Raw genomic sequence first — 16,611 nt, forward strand, 5'->3', positions numbered from 1 at the left:
CCCCCGCCGCCCCCTCCCCCTCCCCCGCCGCCCCCTCCCCCTCCCCCGCCGCCCTCCTCCCCCGCCGCCCCCTCCCCCTCCCCCGCCGCCCCCTCCCCCCCGCCGCCCCCTCCCCCGCCGCCCCCTCCCCCGCCGCCCCCTCCCTCTCCCCCGCCGCCCCCTCCCCCGACGCCCCCTCCCCCGCCGCCCCCTCCCCCGACGCCCCCTCCCCCGCCGCCCCCTCCCCCTCCCCCGCCGCCCCCTCCCCCTCCCCCGCCGCCCCCTCCCCCTCCCCCGCCGCCCCCTCCCCCTCCCCCGCCGCCCCCTCCCCCTCCCCCCGCCGCCCCCTCCCCCTCCCCCGCCGCCCCCTCCCCCTCCCCCGCCGCCCCCTCCCCCTCCCCCGCCGCCCCCTCCCCCGCCGCCCCCTCCCCCTCCCCCGCCGCCCCCTCCCCCTCCCCCGCCGCCCCTCCCCCTCCCCCGCCGCCCCCTCCCCCTCCCCCGCCGCCCCCTCCCCCTCCCCCGCCGCCCCCTCCCCCTCCCCCGCCGCCCCCTCCCCCTCCCCCGCCGCCCCCTCCCCCTCCCCCGCCGCCCCCTCCCCCTCCCCCGCCGCCCCCTCCCCTCCCCCGCCGCCCCCTCCCCCCTCCCCCGCCGCCCCCTCCCCCTCCCCCGCCGCCCCCTCCCCCTCCCCCGCCGCCCCCTCCCCCTCCCCCGCCGCCCCCTCCCCCTCCCCCGCCGCCCCCTCCCCCTCCCCCGCCGCCCCCTCCCCTCCCCCGCCGCCCCCTCCCCCTCCCCCGCCGCCCCCTCCCCCGCCGCCCCCTCCCCCTCCCCCGCCGCCCCCTCCCCCTCCCCCGCCGCCCCCTCCCCCTCCCCCGCCGCCCCCCTCCCCCTCCCCCGCCGCCCCCTCCCCCCTCCCCCGCCGCCCCCTCCCCCTCCCCCGCCGCCCCCTCCCCCTCCCCCGCCGCCCCCTCCCCCGCCGCCCCCTCCCCCTCCCCCGCCGCCCCCTCCCCCTCCCCCGCCGCCCCCTCCCCCTCCCGCGCCGCCCCCTCCCCCGCCGCCCCCTCCCCCGCCGCCCCCTCCCCCTCCCCCCCCCGCCGCCCCCTCCCCCGCCGCCCCCTCCCCCGCCGCCCCCCTCCCCCGCCGCCCCCTCCCCCGCCCCCGCCCCCGCCCCCGCCCCCGCCCCCGACCCCTCCCCCGCCCCCTCCCCCGCCCCCGCCCCCGCCCCCGCCCCCGCCCCCGCCCCCGCCCCCGCCCCCGCCCCCTCCCCCGCCCCCTCCCCCGCCCCCTCCCCCGCCCCCTCCCCCGCCCCCGCCCCCGCCCCCTCCCCCGCCCCCGCCGCCGCCCCCTCCCCCCGCCCCCCCCTCCCCCCCCGCCCCCCCCGCCCCCTCCCCCGCCGCCGCCCCCTCCCTGTCTCTGTAACCTCCTCAAGGCTGTTGGACGATTGTCTATCAGTATCTGAACATTGCTGCCTCTCTTTCTTTCTCTCTCAGGTTTCCTTCGAGTATAATCCGGGACGCAACGTCACGGGGAGCGACCCCTCCGCCATCGCGCCCAATGTCCTCCACGTGCGCGCGGTGGGTGCCAACGACACCATCCACTACCTCTGGAGCACGCTGGGGGCTCCCACGGTTCTCCTGGTGTACACGGACAGCCCCACCAGCAAGTTGTCCATCGACTGGACCCGATTGGAGCTCCGCGACCCGTCCACCGCTGTCCGAATCGAGCCCGCCGCCTCCGTGATCTACTCCACCGCCGTCATCTTCTCCCGGGTGAGTCCCCGGCGGCGCGCGAGTCACCACCTTGCGGTTTTGGGGTTTTCACGCGCCACCGGCAGGGCAGGAACTGCAACGGCCATTTTGTCCATGGCCAACTCGGGGCCTCCCCCCGGGGGCCCAGCGGCTCGGTGGGGGCCCGATGTGGGCCTCCCCCTGGCGACTCGGGGGGGGGCCTACCCCCGGGGGCCCAGCGGCTCGGTGGGGGCCCGATGTGGGCCTCCCCCTGGCGACTCGGGGGGGGGCCTACCCCCGGGGGCCCGGCGGCTCAGGGGTCGCTAAGAGCCTTACCCTCTCCCCTCGGGGCCTAGCTTGGCATGAAGCCTTTAGTTAGTTTTAGGGGACAAAATTTGGATTGGTTTGAGTTGCGAGGTTTGTTTTGAGGGGTTCCTGCAAAGGGTTCCTGCAAACCCGAGGCTATTTTGTGAAAAACATTATTTCGCCAAAACAATTAGGGAGTTGGCTGAAACCAATCTGGGAAAAATCACCTCCTTTGTATTTCAGTCAATCAGCAGAGCCGATATTTGCTCAGTTATCAGTGAACTGGAGGCCAACCTTTTCGCAACTTCCCCCACCCCCAGTCTGGGCAAAATAGAAGCTAAATTTGCCTCAACGATCGAGAGAGATTTCAGACCATTGTAAATACGGTTGGAGAAGCCATCAAGGCGAGTGAAAAACACACTCACTCTGTGCTTCTTTTCAATGCAGGAAATTCAGCTACAGCGGGCTGCGTTCCTTCCTTCACCGGCTCCATCTCTACATCCCCTCCTTGTCTCAATACCCTCCTCCAGCGCCCCATCGCCTCCCTATCTCAATACCCCCCTCCACCCCTTCCCTGTCTCATCCCCTCCTCCAGACCCTACACCCCCTCCCTATCTTAATACCCTCCTCCAGACCCAACACCCCCTCCCTATCTCAATACCCTCCTCCAGTCCCGACACCCCCTCCCTTTCTCTGAAACCTCCTCCAGCCCCTACACCCCCTCCCTATCTCTGTAACCACCTCCAGCCCCTAAACCCCCCTCCCTATCTCTGTAACCTCCTCCAGCCCCTACACCCCCTCCCTATCTCTGTAACCTCCTCCAGCCCCTACACCCCCTCCCCTATCTCTGTAACCTCCTCCAGCCCCTACACCCCTCCCTATCTCTGTAACGTCCTCCAGCCCCTACACCCCCTCCCATTCTCTGTAACCTCCTCCAGCCCCTAAACCCCCTCCCATTCTCTGTAACGCCCTCCGGCCCCTGCACCCCCTCCGGCCCCTGCACCCCTCCGGCCCCTGCACCCCCTCCGGCCCCTGCACCCCCTCCGGCCCCTGCACCCCCTCCGGCCCCTGCACCCCCTCCGGCCCCTGCACCCCCTCCGGCCCCTGCACCCCCTCCGGCCCCTGCACCCCCTCCGGCCCCTGCACCCCCTCCGGCCCCTGCACCCCCTCCGGCCCCTGCACCCCCTCCGGCCCCTGCACCCCCTCCGGCCCCTGCACCCCCTCCGGCCCCTGCACCCCCTCCGGCCCCTGCACCCCCTCCGGCCCCTGCACCCCCTCCGGCCCCTGCACCCCCTCCGGCCCCTGCCCCCCCTCCGGCCCCTGCACCCCCTCCGGCCCCTGCACCCCTGCCCTGCACCCCCTCCGGCCCCTGCACCCCCGCCGGCCCCTGCACCCCTCCGGCCCTGCACCCCCTCCGGCCCCTGCACCCCCTCCGGCCCCTGCACCCCCTCCGGCCCCTGCACCCCCTCCGGCCCCTGCACCCCCTCCGGCCCCTGCACCCCCTCCGGCCCCTGCACCCCCTCCGGCCCCTGCACCCCCTCCGGCCCCTGCACCCCCTCCGGCCCCTGCACCCCCTCCGGCCCCTGCACCCCCTCCGGCCCCTGCACCCCCTCCGGCCCCTGCACCCCCTCCGGCCCCTGCACCCCCTCCGGCCCCTGCACCCCCTCCGGCCCCTGCACCCCCTCCGGCCCCTGCACCCCCTCCGGCCCCTGCACCCCCTCCGGCCCCTGCACCCCTCCGGCCCCTGCACCCCCTCCGGCCCCTGCACCCCCTCCGGCCCCTGCACCCCCTCCGGCCCCTGCACCCCCTCCGGCCCCTGCACCCCCTCCGGCCCCTGCACCCCCTCCGGCCCCTGCACCCCCTCCGGCCCCCTGCACCCCCTCCGGCCCCTGCACCCCCTCCGGCCCCTGCACCCCCTCCGGCCCCTGCACCCCCTCCGGCCCCTGCACCCCCTCCGGCCCCTGCACCCCCTCCGGCCCCTGCACCCCCTCCGGCCCCTGCACCCCCTCCGGCCCCTGCACCCCCTCCGGCCCCTGCACCCCCTCCGGCCCCTGCACCCCCTCCGGCCCCTGCACCCCCTCCGGCCCCTGCCACCCCCTCCGGCCCCTGCACCCCCTCCGGCCCCTGCACCCCCTCCGGCCCCTGCACCCCCTCCGGCCCCTGCACCCCCTCCGGCCCCTGCACCCCCTCCGGCCCCTGCACCCCCTCCGGCCCCTGCACCCCCTCCGGCCCCTGCACCCCCTCCGGCCCCTGCACCCCCTCCGGCCCCTGCACCCCTCCGGCCCCTGCACCCCCTCGGCCCCTGCACCCCCTCCGGCCCCCTGCACCCCCTCCGGCCCCTGCACCCCCTCCGGCCCCTGCACCCCCTCCGGCCCCTGCACCCCCTCCGGCCCCTGCACCCCCTTCCGGCCCCTGCACCCCCTCCGGCCCCTGCACCCCCTCCGGCCCCTGCACCCCCTCCGGCCCCTGCACCCCTCCGGCCCCCTGCACCCCCTCCGGCCCCTGCACCCCTCCGGCCCCTGCACCCCCTCCGGCCCCTGCACCCCCCTCCGGCCCCTGCACCCCCTCCCGGCCCCTGCACCCCCTCCGGCCCCTGCACCCCCTCCGGCCCCTGCACCCCCTCCGGCCCTGCACCCCCTCCGGCCCCTGCACCCCCTCCGGCCCCTGCACCCCCTCCGGCCCCTGCACCCCCTCCGGCCCCTGCACCCCTCCGGCCCCTGCACCCCCTCCGGCCCCTGCACCCCCTCCGGCCCCTGCACCCCCTCCGGCCCCTGCACCCCCTCCGGCCCCTGCCACCCCCTCCGGCCCCTGCACCCCCTCCGGCCCCTGCACCCCCTCCGGCCCCCTGCACCCCCTCCGGCCCCTGCACCCCCTCCGGCCCCTGCACCCCCTCCGGCCCCTGCACCCCCTCCGGCCCCTGCACCCCCTCCGGCCCCTGCACCCCCTCCGGCCCCTGCACCCCCTCCGGCCCCTGCACCCCCTCCGGCCCCTGCACCCCCTCCGGCCCCTGCACCCCCTCCGGCCCCTGCACCCCCTCCGGCCCCTGCACCCCTCCGGCCCCTGCACCCCCTCCGGCCCCTGCACCCCCTCCGGCCCCTGCACCCCCTCCGGCCCCTGCACCCCCTCCGGCCCCTGCACCCCCTCCGGCCCCTGCACCCCCTCCGGCCCCTGCACCCCCTCCGGCCCTGCACCCCCTCCGGCCCCTGCACCCCCTCCGGCCCCTGCACCCCCTCCGGCCCCTGCACCCCCTCCGGCCCCTGCACCCCCTCCGGCCCCTGCACCCCTCCGGCCCCTGCACCCCCTCCGGCCCCTGCACCCCCTCCGGCCCCTGCACCCCCTCCGGCCCCTGCACCCCCTCCCGGCCCCCCCAGCCCCTCCGGCCCCTCCAGCCCCTCCACCCCCTCCCTATCTCTGTGACCCCCTCCCTATCTCTGTAACCCCCTCCAGCCCCTACAACCCTCCGGGATCTCTGCGCTCCTCCAATTCCGGCCTCTCGAGCATCCCCCAGATTCCCATCGCTCCGCCATTGGCAGCCGTGCCTTCAGCTGCCTGGGGGGCCCTAAACTCTGGAATTCCCTCCCTAAACCTCTCCACCTCCCTCTCACTCTCTCTGTCTCTCGGGGTGAACCTTGTTTCATTTAAGCTCCTGTTAAGTACCTTGTAATGCTGTACAATTAAACACAGAATCTAGAAGCCGGAGGAGGCCATTCGGCCCTTCCAGCCTGCTCCGCCATTCATTACGATCATGGCTAATCATCAAATTCAATATCCTGATCCTCCCACTCCCCCCTGCCCCCCCCCCCCCCCCACCCACCCCCCATGCCCCTCCATCACTTTAGCCCCGAGAGCGATATCTAATTCCTTCCTGAAGTCTCACGTTTTGGCTTCTGCTACTTTCTGTGGGAGTGAATTCCACACATTCACCACCCTCTGGGTGAAGAAATTTCTCCTCACCTCAGTCCTAAAAGGTTTACCCCTTATCCTCAAACTCTGACCCCCTCGTTCTGGACTCCCCCCACCATCGGGAACATTCTTTCTGAATCTACCCTGTCCAATTCCTGTTGGAATTTTGTAGGTTTCCAGAAGAAGGTGGTGGCGTAGTGGATGAGATTCTCAGGGACAGGTTGGTTTGCGGAGGCCTGGGATGGGGGTTGTGTGTGGGGTACACCTTAGGTTTATGCGTATATATATTTTTTAATGGCCCCTCTGCTCTACCCTGCCAGGTATTGGAGTACGACGATGTCAATGACACGGCTGATTTGTCCCGGGTACCCGTCACTGCCTTCTACCCTGCTTACCAGCTCGAGGACTTGAGCTGGGACAACGCCAACGCCACGCTGAACCGCAGTCAGCTGACGGCTCAATTCCGGGGCCAGAATGCCAGTGGCCACCTATCGGGCAATGGCAGTTTCACATTCCGGGTATGTGCGTTCGAGACAACTGCAGGGGGAGCTTTACTCTGTATCTAACCCTGTGCTGTCCCTGTCCTGGGAGTGTTTGATGGGGGACAGTGTAGAGGGAGCTTTACTCTGTATCTAACCCCGTGCTGTACCTGTCCTGGGAGTGTTTGATGGGGACAGTGTAGATGGAGCTTTACTCTGTATCTAACCCCGTGCTGTACCTGTCCTGGGAGTGTTTGATGGGGGACAGTGTAGAGGGAGCTTTACTCTGTATCTATCCCCGTGCTGTACCTGTCCTGGGAGTGTTTGATGGGGACAGTGTAGAGGGAGCTTTACTCTGTATCTAACCCCGTGCTGTATCTGTCCTGGGAGTGTTTGATGGGGGACAGTGTAGAGGGAGCTTTACTCTGTATCTAACCCCGTGCTGTACCTGTCCTGGGAGTGTTTGATGGGGGACAGTGTAGAGGGAGCTTTACTCTGTATCTAACCCCGTGCTGTACCTGTCCTGGGAGTGTTTAATGGGGACAGTGTAGAGGGAGCTTTACGCTGTATCTAACCCCGTGCTGTACCTGTCCTGGGAGTGTTTGATGGGGACAGTGTAGAGGGAGCTTTACTCTGTATCTAACCCCGTGCTGTACCTGTCCTGGCAGTGTTTGACGGGGACAGTGTAGAGGGAGCTTTACTCTGTATCTAACCCCGTGCTGTACCTGTCCTGGGAGTGTTTGATGGGGACAGTGTAGAGGGAGCTTTACTCTGTATCTAACCCCGTGCTGTACCTGTCCTGGGAGTGTTTAATGGGGACAGTGTAGAGGGAGCTTTACGCTGTATCTAACCCCGTGCTGTACCTGTCCTGGGAGTGTTTGATGGGGACAGTGTAGAGGGAGCTTTACTCTGTATCTAACCCCGTGCTGTACCTGTCCTGGCAGTGTTTGATGGGGACAGTGTAGAGGGAGCTTTACTCTGTATCTAACCCCGTGCTGTACCTGTCCTGGGAGTGTTTAATGGGGACAGTGTAGAGGGAGCTTTACGCTGTATCTAACCCCGTGCTGTACCTGTCCTGGGAGTGTTTGATGGGGACAGTGTAGAGGGAGCTTTACTCTGTATCTAACCCCGTGCTGTACCTGTCCTGGCAGTGTTTGACGGGGACAGTGTAGAGGGAGCTTTACTCTGTATCTAACCCCGTGCTGTACCTGTCCTGGGAGTGTTTGATGGGGACAGTGTAGAGGGAGCTTTACTCTGTATCTAACCCCGTGCTGTACCTGTCCTGGGAGTGTTTGATGGGGACAGTGTAGAGGGAGCTTTACTCTGTATCTAACCCCGTGCTGTACCTGTCCTGGGAGTGTTTGATGGGGGACAGTGTAGAGGGAGCTTTACTCTGTATCTAACCCCGTGCTGTACCTGTCCTGGGAGTGTTTGACGTCTGTTTTTGCTGCCTACAGATTGCAGCTTTTGAAAGCTCACGCCGTGACTCCGGGCTCCCTCGCCTCCTGCACACTGCAAACAGCTCCAAGCTGGAGTTTGTGATGGAGGGGGTCGAGCCCCGGGGCAACTGGTCACGCTTTGCCCTGGAGATGATGGTAGTGGAGGCAGCTGGGGTCCAGCGAGAGTTCAGGGTGTGCCACACCATCGATGATGAATATACTCCCAGTATCTTCCAGGTATGCATTGATTTGATTTATGATTGTCACATGTATTGGGATACAGTGAAAAGTATTGTTTCTTGCGCGCTATACAGACAAAGCATACCGTTCATAGTTTATTAGTGTCAGAGTGTGGCGCTCCCTCAGCACTGACCCTCCCACAGTGCGGCGCTCCCTCAGCACTGACCCTCCCACAGTGCGGCGCTCCCTCAGCACTGACCCTCCCACAGTGCAGCACTCCCTCAGCACCGACCCTCCCACAGTGCGGCACTCCCTCAGCACTGACCCTCCCACAGTGCGGCGCTCCCTCAGCACTGACCCTCCCACAGTGCGGCGCTCCCTCAGCACTGACCCTCCCACAGTGCGGCACTCCCTCAGCACCGACCCTCCCACAGTGCGGCACTCCCTCAGCACCGACCCTCCCACAGTGCGGCACTCCCTCAGCACTGACCCTCCCACAGTGCGGCGCTCCCTCAGCACTGACCCTCCCACAGTGCGGCGCTCCCTCAGCTCTGACCCTCCCACAGTGCGGCGCTCCCTCAGCACTCACCCTCCCACAGTGCAGCGCTCCCTCAGCACCGACCCTCCCACAGTGCGGCGCTCCCTCAGCACCAACCCTCCCACAGTGCGGCGCTCCCTCAGCACCAACCCTCCCACAGTGCGGCGCTCCCTCAGCACCGACCCTCCCACAGTGCGGCGCTCCCTCAGCACCGACCCTCCCACAGTGCGGCACTCCCTCAGCACTGACCCTCCCACAGTGCGGCGCTCCCTCAGCACTGACCCTCCCACAGTGCGGCGCTCCCTCAGCACTGACCCTCCCACAGTGCGGCGCTCCCTCAGCACTGACCCTCCCACAGTGCGGCGCTCCCTCAGCACTGACCCTCCCACAGTGCGGCGCTCCCTCTGCACTGACCCTCCCACAGTGCGGCGCTCCCTCAGCACTGACCCTCCCACAGTGCGGCGCTCCCTCAGCACCCACCCTCCCACAGTGCAGCGCTCCCTCAGCACCGACCCTCCCACAGTGCGGCGCTCCCTCAGCACCGACCCTCCCACAGTGCGGCGCTCCCTCTGCACCGACCCTCCCACAGTGCGGCGCTCCCTCAGCACCAACCCTCCCACAGTGCGGCGCTCCCTCAGCACCGACCCTCCCACAGTGCGGCGCTCCCTCAGCACCGACCCTCCCACAGTGCGGCACTCCCTCAGCACCGACCCTCCCACAGTGCGGCACTCCCTCAGCACTGACCCTCCCACAGTGCGGCACTCCCTCAGCACTGACCCTCCCACAGTGCGGCGCTCCCTCAGCACTGACCCTCCCACAGTGCGGCGCTCCCTCAGCACTGACCCTCCCACAGTGCGGCACTCCCTCAGCACTGACCCTCCCACAGTGCGGCGCTCCCTCAGCACTGACCCTCCCACAGTGCAGCGCTCCCTCAGCACCGACCCTCCCACAGTGCGGCGCTCCCTCAGCACCAACCCTCCCACAGTGCGGCGCTCCCTCAGCACCGACCCTCCCACAGTGCGGCGCTCCCTCAGCACCGACCCTCCCACAGTGCGGCACTCCCTCAGCACCGACCCTCCCACAGTGCGGCACTCCCTCAGCACTGACCCTCCCACAGTGCGGCACTCCCTCAGCACTGACCCTCCCACAGTGCGGCGCTCCCTCAGCACTGACCCTCCCACAGTGCGGCGCTCCCTCAGCACTGACCCTCCCACAGTGCGGCACTCCCTCAGCACTGACCCTCCCACAGTGCGGCGCTCCCTCAGCACTGACCCTCCCACAGTGCAGCGCTCCCTCAGCACCGACCCTCCCACAGTGCGGCGCTCCCTCAGCACCAACCCTCCCACAGTGCGGCGCTCCCTCAGCACCAACCCTCCCACAGTGCGGCGCTCCCTCAGCACCAACCCTCCCACAGTGCGGCGCTCCCTCAGCACCGACCCTCCCACAGTGCGGCGCTCCCTCAGCACTGACCCTCCCACAGTGCGGCGCTCCCTCAGCCCCGACCCTCCCACAGTGCGGCGCTCCCTCAGCACCGACCCTCCCACAGTGCGGCGCTCCCTCAGCACCGACCCTCCCACAGTGCGGCGCTCCCTCAGCACCGACCCTCCCACAGTGCGGCGCTCCCTCAGCACCGACCCTCCCACAGTGCGGCGCTCCCTCAGCACTGACCCTCCCACAGTGCGGCGCTCCCTCAGCACCCACCCTCCCACAGTGCAGCGCTCCCTCAGCACCGACCCTCCCACAGTGCGGCGCTCCCTCAGCACCGACCCTCCCACAGTGCGGCGCTCCCTCTGCACCGACCCTCCCACAGTGCGGCGCTCCCTCAGCACCAACCCTCCCACAGTGCGGCGCTCCCTCAGCACCGACCCTCCCACAGTGCGGCGCTCCCTCAGCACCGACCCTCCCACAGTGCGGCACTCCCTCAGCACCGACCCTCCCACAGTGCGGCACTCCCTCAGCACTGACCCTCCCACAGTGCGGCACTCCCTCAGCACTGACCCTCCCACAGTGCGGCGCTCCCTCAGCACTGACCCTCCCACAGTGCGGCGCTCCCTCAGCACTGACCCTCCCACAGTGCGGCACTCCCTCAGCACTGACCCTCCCACAGTGCGGCGCTCCCTCAGCACTGACCCTCCCACAGTGCAGCGCTCCCTCAGCACCGACCCTCCCACAGTGCGGCGCTCCCTCAGCACCAACCCTCCCACAGTGCGGCGCTCCCTCAGCACCGACCCTCCCACAGTGCGGCGCTCCCTCAGCACCGACCCTCCCACAGTGCGGCACTCCCTCAGCACCGACCCTCCCACAGTGCGGCACTCCCTCAGCACTGACCCTCCCACAGTGCGGCACTCCCTCAGCACTGACCCTCCCACAGTGCGGCGCTCCCTCAGCACTGACCCTCCCACAGTGCGGCGCTCCCTCAGCACTGACCCTCCCACAGTGCGGCACTCCCTCAGCACTGACCCTCCCACAGTGCGGCGCTCCCTCAGCACTGACCCTCCCACAGTGCAGCGCTCCCTCAGCACCGACCCTCCCACAGTGCGGCGCTCCCTCAGCACCAACCCTCCCACAGTGCGGCGCTCCCTCAGCACCAACCCTCCCACAGTGCGGCGCTCCCTCAGCACCAACCCTCCCACAGTGCGGCGCTCCCTCAGCACCGACCCTCCCACAGTGCGGCGCTCCCTCAGCACTGACCCTCCCACAGTGCGGCGCTCCCTCAGCCCCGACCCTCCCACAGTGCGGCGCTCCCTCAGCACCGACCCTCCCACAGTGCGGCGCTCCCTCAGCACCGACCCTCCCACAGTGCGGCGCTCCCTCAGCACCGACCCTCCCACAGTGCGGCGCTCCCTCAGCACCGACCCTCCCACAGTGCGGCGCTCCCTCAGCACTGACCCTCCCACAGTGCGGCCCTCCCTCCGCACTGACCCTCCCACAGTGCGGCCCTCCCTCCGCACTGACCCTCCCACAGTGCGGCGCTCCCTCAGCACCAACCCTCCCACAGTGCGGCGCTCCCTCAGCACCGACCCTCCCACAGTGCGGCGCTCCCTCAGCACCGACCCTCCCACAGTGCGGCGCTCCCTCAGCACTGACCCTCCCACAGTGCGGCCCTCCCTCCGCACTGACCCTCCCACAGTGCGGCCCTCCCTCCGCACTGACCCTCCCACAGTGCGGCGCTCCCTCAGCACCAACCCTCCCACAGTGCGGCGCTCCCTCAGCACCGACCCTCCCACAGTGCGGCGCTCCCTCAGCACCGACCCTCCCACAGTGCGGCGCTCCCTCAGCACTGACCCTCCCACAGTGCGGCGCTCCCTCAGCACCGACCCTCCCACAGTGTGGCGCTCCCTCAGCACTGACCCTCCCACAGTGCGGCGCTCCCTCAGCACCAACCCTCCCACAGTGCGGCGCTCCCTCAGCACCGACCCTCCCACAGTGCGGGCCTGGATTCTTGCTGCGGTTATGGGAGTCACAGGAAGCTTGAGTGTGGTTGGGGGGCCTGGCACTCCTTGCGGATTGACTAACTCTGAGCTCTGTCCCCTCTCTCCGGCCAGATGGACAAGCTGGTGGCAGTGGTGGGGAACCAGAGTAGCATCGCCAGCTTCCTACAGTGGAAGCCCGTGGCTTACAGCTCCCCCGCGGCCTCGCTGGCCACCTCTGTGCCCTCCCGGGACTACGGCCTGAGGATAGGCCGCAAACTGAGCCTGCCGGCCTCCACCATCGCCTACGCCTTCTTCGGAGCGGCGCTGCCCGGAGGCGCCCACGTGACGGCGATGAACATATCCTTTGGGAGACCTGGGGGCGACCTCTACAACGCCAGCCGATACATCAGCTGGTAAGCCCTGGCTGGCGAGGGGGAAGACCCCGTGGCACGAGGGCGTGGGCGTGGGAGGGGCAGCAGGAGGGTTGAGCTGGGTCCAGGGCCTCCTCGAGTGCCCGCCTGTACTCGGGTGCGGGGGGGAGGGTCGGGACTGCGGCAGATCTAGAAAGGGGACTCTCTGCGCCACCCCCGCCTCTCTCTCTCCCTCTGCGCCACCCCCTGTCTCTCTCTCTCTCCCTCTGCGCCACCCCCGCCTCTCTCTCTCCCTCTGCGTCACCCCCGTCTCTCTCTCTCCCTCTGCGCCACCCCCCGTCTCTCTCTCTCCCTCTGTGTCACCCCCGTCTCTCTCTCTCCCTCTGCGTCACTCCCGTCTCTCTCTCTCCCTCTGCATCACCTCCGTCTCTCTCTCTCCCTCTGCGCCACCCCCCCGTCTCTCTCTCTCCCCCTGCGCCCCCCCGTCTCTCTCTCTCCCTCTGCGCCCCCCCCCGTCCCGCTCTCTCCCTCTGCACCCCCCCCCCCCGTCTCTCTCTCTCCCTCTGCGCCCCCCCCGTCTCTCTCTCTCCCTCTGCGCCACCCCCGTCTCTCTCTCTCCCTCTGCGCCCCCCCCCCCGTCTCTCTCTCTCCCTCTGCGCCACCCCCGTCTCTCTCTCTCTCCCTCTGCGTCACCCCTGCCTCTCTCTCTCCCTCTGCGCCAGCCCGCCTCTCACTCTCCCTCTGCACCACCCCCGTCTCAATCTCTCCCTCTGCGCCATCCTGTCTCTCTCCCTCTGCGCCACCCCCGTCTCTCTCTCTCTCTCCCTCTGCGCCACCCACTGTCTCTCTCTCTCCCGCCCTCTGCGCCACCCCCGTCTGCCTCTCTCTCCCTCTGCGCCAGGCCCCGTCTCTCTCTCTCTCCCTCTGCGCCACCCCCCGTCTGCCTCTCTCTCCCTCTGCGCCAGGCCCCGTCTCCCTCTCTCCCTCTGGGCCACCCTGTCTCTCTCTCTCCCTCTGCGCCACCCCGTCTCTCTCTCTGCCCCTCAGCGAATAGGTAACCGTCGGATTGGCGCTAAGTGACCAGGTGGGTCCACCTTTAACCTCTGACCTTGGCTTCCCTCCCGCAGGTCGGCCCTGATTGGCTACGGGGAGCCCCCAGTGGAAGGATTCTCCACGTTGGTTATGGGTATAATGGCGGTTGGTTTGGGGTTGCCCATTCTGCTCCTGCTCTTCGGGGGGTTGTCTGTCTGTGTTATACACAGGAAGCGGGCATCCTTGGCCTACCAGCCTGTCAACTAGAAGCCGGGACATTGAGGAGATAACACACTGGCTCGCTTCCCATTTCCCACCGCAACCCTCTTTCCGGAACCATCTCTGCTGAAGGAGTCCAAGATTTAACCCGTGTGGGGTTTGGGAATCAACATTAAAAACTGTATCACTTTCCGAAGTCAACTCCCTCGACAGTGTCGAGGGAACTTTACTCTGTATCTAACCCCGTGCTGTACCTGTCCTGAGAGTGTTTGATGGGGGACAGTGTCGAGGGAGCTTCACTCTGTATCTAACCCTGTGCTGTACCTGTCCTGGGAGTGTTTGATGGGGGACAGTGTCGAGGGAGCTTCACTCTGTATCTAACCCCGTGCTGTACCTGTCCTGTGTGTGTTTGATGGGGGACAGTGTCGAGGGAGCTTCACTCTGTATCTAACCCCGTGCTGTACCTGTCCTGTGTGTGTTTGATGGGGGACAGTGTCGAGGGAGCTTCACTCTGTATCTAACCCTGTGCTGTACCTGTCCTGGGAGTGTTTGATGGGGACAGTGTAGAGGGAGCTTTACTCTGTATCTAACCCCGTGCTGTACCTGTCCTGTGTGTGTTTGATGGGGGACAGTGTCGAGGGAGCTTCACTCTGTATCTAACCCTGTGCTGTACCTGTCCTGGGAGTGTTTGATGGGGACAGTGTAGAGGGAGCTTTACTCTGTATCTAACCCCGTGCTGTACCTGTCCTGAGAGTGTTTGATGGGGGACAGTGTCGAGGGAGCTTCACTCTGTATCTAACCCTGTGCTGTACCTGTCCTGGGAGTGTTTGATGGGGGACAGTGTCGAGGGAGCTTCACTCTGTATCTAACCCTGTGCTGTACCTGTCCTGGGAGTGTTTGATGGGGGACAGTGTCGAGGGAGCTTCACTCTGTATCTAACCCCGTGCTGTACCTGTCCTGTGTGTGTTTGATGGGGGACAGTGTCGAGGGAGCTTCACTCTGTATCTAACCCCGTGCTGTACCTGTCCTGTGTGTGTTTGATGGGGGACAGTGTCGAGGGAGCTTCACTCTGTATCTAACCCTGTGCTGTACCTGTCCTGGGAGTGTTTGATGGGGACAGTGTAGAGGGAGCTTTACTCTGTATCTAACCCCGTGCTGTACCTGTCCTGTGTGTGTTTGATGGGGGACAGTGTCGAGGGAGCTTCACTCTGTATCTAACCCTGTGCTGTACCTGTCCTGGGAGTGTTTGATGGGGACAGTGTAGAGGGAGCTTTACTCTGTATCTAACCCCGTGCTGTATCTGTCCTGTGTGTGTTTGATGGGGGGACAGTGTAGAGGGAGCTTTACTCTGTATCTAACCCCGTGCTGTACCTGTCCTGGGAGTGTTTGATGGGGGACAGTGTAGAGGGAGCTTTACTCTGTATCTAACCCCGTGCTGTACCTGTCCTGGGAGTGTTCGATGGGGGACAGTGTAGAGGGAGCTTTCCTCTGTATCTAACCCCGTGCTGTACCTGTCCTGGGAGTGTTTGATGGGGGGACAGTGCAGAGGGAGCTTTACTCTGTATCTAACCCCATGCTGTACCTGTCCTGTGTGTGTTTGATGGGGGGACAGTGTCGAGGGAGCTTTACTCTATCTAACCCTGTGCTGTACTTGTCCTGGGAATTTTGATGGAGACAGTGTAGAGGGAGCTTTACTCTGTATCTAACCCCGTGCTGTACCTGTCCTGTGTGTGTTTGATGGGGGACAGTGTAGAGGGAGCTTTACTCTGTATCTAACCCCGTGCTGTACCTGTCCTGGGAGTTTTGATGGAGACAGCGTAGAGGGAGCTTTACTCTGTATCTAACCCCGTGCTGTACCTATCCTGTGTGTGTTTGATGGGGGGACAGTGTAGAGGGAGCTTTACTCTGTATCTAACCCCGTGCTGTACCTGTCCTGTGTGTGTTTGATGGGGGGACAGTGTAGAGGGAGCTTTACTCTGTATCTAAGTCCGTGCTGTACCTGTCCTGGGAGTGTTTGATGGGGGGACAGTGTCGAGGGAGCTTTACTCTATCTAACCCCGTGCTGTACCTGTCCTGGGAGTGTTTGATGGGGGACAGTGTAGAGGGAGCTTTACTCTGAATCTAACCCCGTGCTGTACCTGTCCTGGGAGTGTTTGATGGGGACAGTGTAGAGGGAGCTTCACTCTCTATCTAACCTCATGCTATATATGTCCTGGGAGTGTTTGATGGGGGATGGGGTAGAGGGAGCTTTACTCTCTATCTAACCCCGTGCTGTACCTGTCCTGGGAGTGTTTGATGGGGGACAGTGTAGAGGGAGCTTTACTCTGTATCTAACCCCATGCTGTACCTGTCCTGTGTGTGTTTGATCGGGGAACAGTGTAGAGGGAGCTTTACTCTGTATCTAACCCCGTGCTGCACCTGTCCTGGGAGTGTTTGATGGGGGACAGTGTAGAGGGAGCTTTACTCTGTATCTAACCCCGTGCTGTACCTGTCCTGGGAGTGTTTGATGGGGGGACAGTGTAGAGGGAGCTTTACTCTGTATCTAACCCCGTGCTGTACCTGTCCTGGGAGTTTTTGATGGGGGAAGGGACGCAGTCGCAGGTTAATGGATCACACACGTATCCGGAACAGTGTTCCCTGTTGCCTCTGGGGGCAGCCTGGGGTAAGGTGGTGTCCTGGGATATTTTGAGGGGAAAATTAACAGTTTAATTTTTAATCGCTGCACAGTTGGAAACCACGTGATTTGCAGAATGCGCAGAATCTTATTAAATCATTCTTACTGATCAAACGGGAACCTGCTGTTGTGTGGAACTATTCAAATATCTCGACGGCGTGGCTGTACCCACTGGAGTTCCTCCTGGCAGGCCAACCTGCGCAAAGCAAGATTCCACAAAGGGCACCGTGCGCTGTTAACATTGCGGGATGTCAACTGAGGGATAAGTCCACCCCTTCCCCGGGAACCTCTGCTCATCGTGACAACCACCGTGGGATCTTCCTTTTCTTTTTATTCATTCCTGGGACATGGGCG

The 16,611-nt window shown here is 66.3% G+C and overlaps 1 protein-coding gene across 1 annotated transcript; it reads left to right on the forward strand.

Moving 5' to 3' along the window:
* Positions 1–1,466: 1,466 nt before the first annotated feature.
* On the forward strand, positions 1,467–16,377 carry glmp (glycosylated lysosomal membrane protein; the record flags this gene model as incomplete). Its single annotated transcript, XM_078208439.1, has 5 exons — positions 1,467–1,745; positions 6,233–6,430; positions 7,849–8,067; positions 12,094–12,374; positions 13,460–16,377. Coding segments are annotated over 5 exons (1,149 nt in total), but the record flags the coding sequence as incomplete, so codon positions are not given.
* Between the last annotated feature and the right edge of the window lie 234 nt (positions 16,378–16,611).

This window comes from Mustelus asterias, unplaced genomic scaffold, assembly GCF_964213995.1.
Source record: "Mustelus asterias unplaced genomic scaffold, sMusAst1.hap1.1 HAP1_SCAFFOLD_3694, whole genome shotgun sequence".
Classification (NCBI taxonomy): Eukaryota; Metazoa; Chordata; class Chondrichthyes; order Carcharhiniformes; family Triakidae; genus Mustelus; species Mustelus asterias.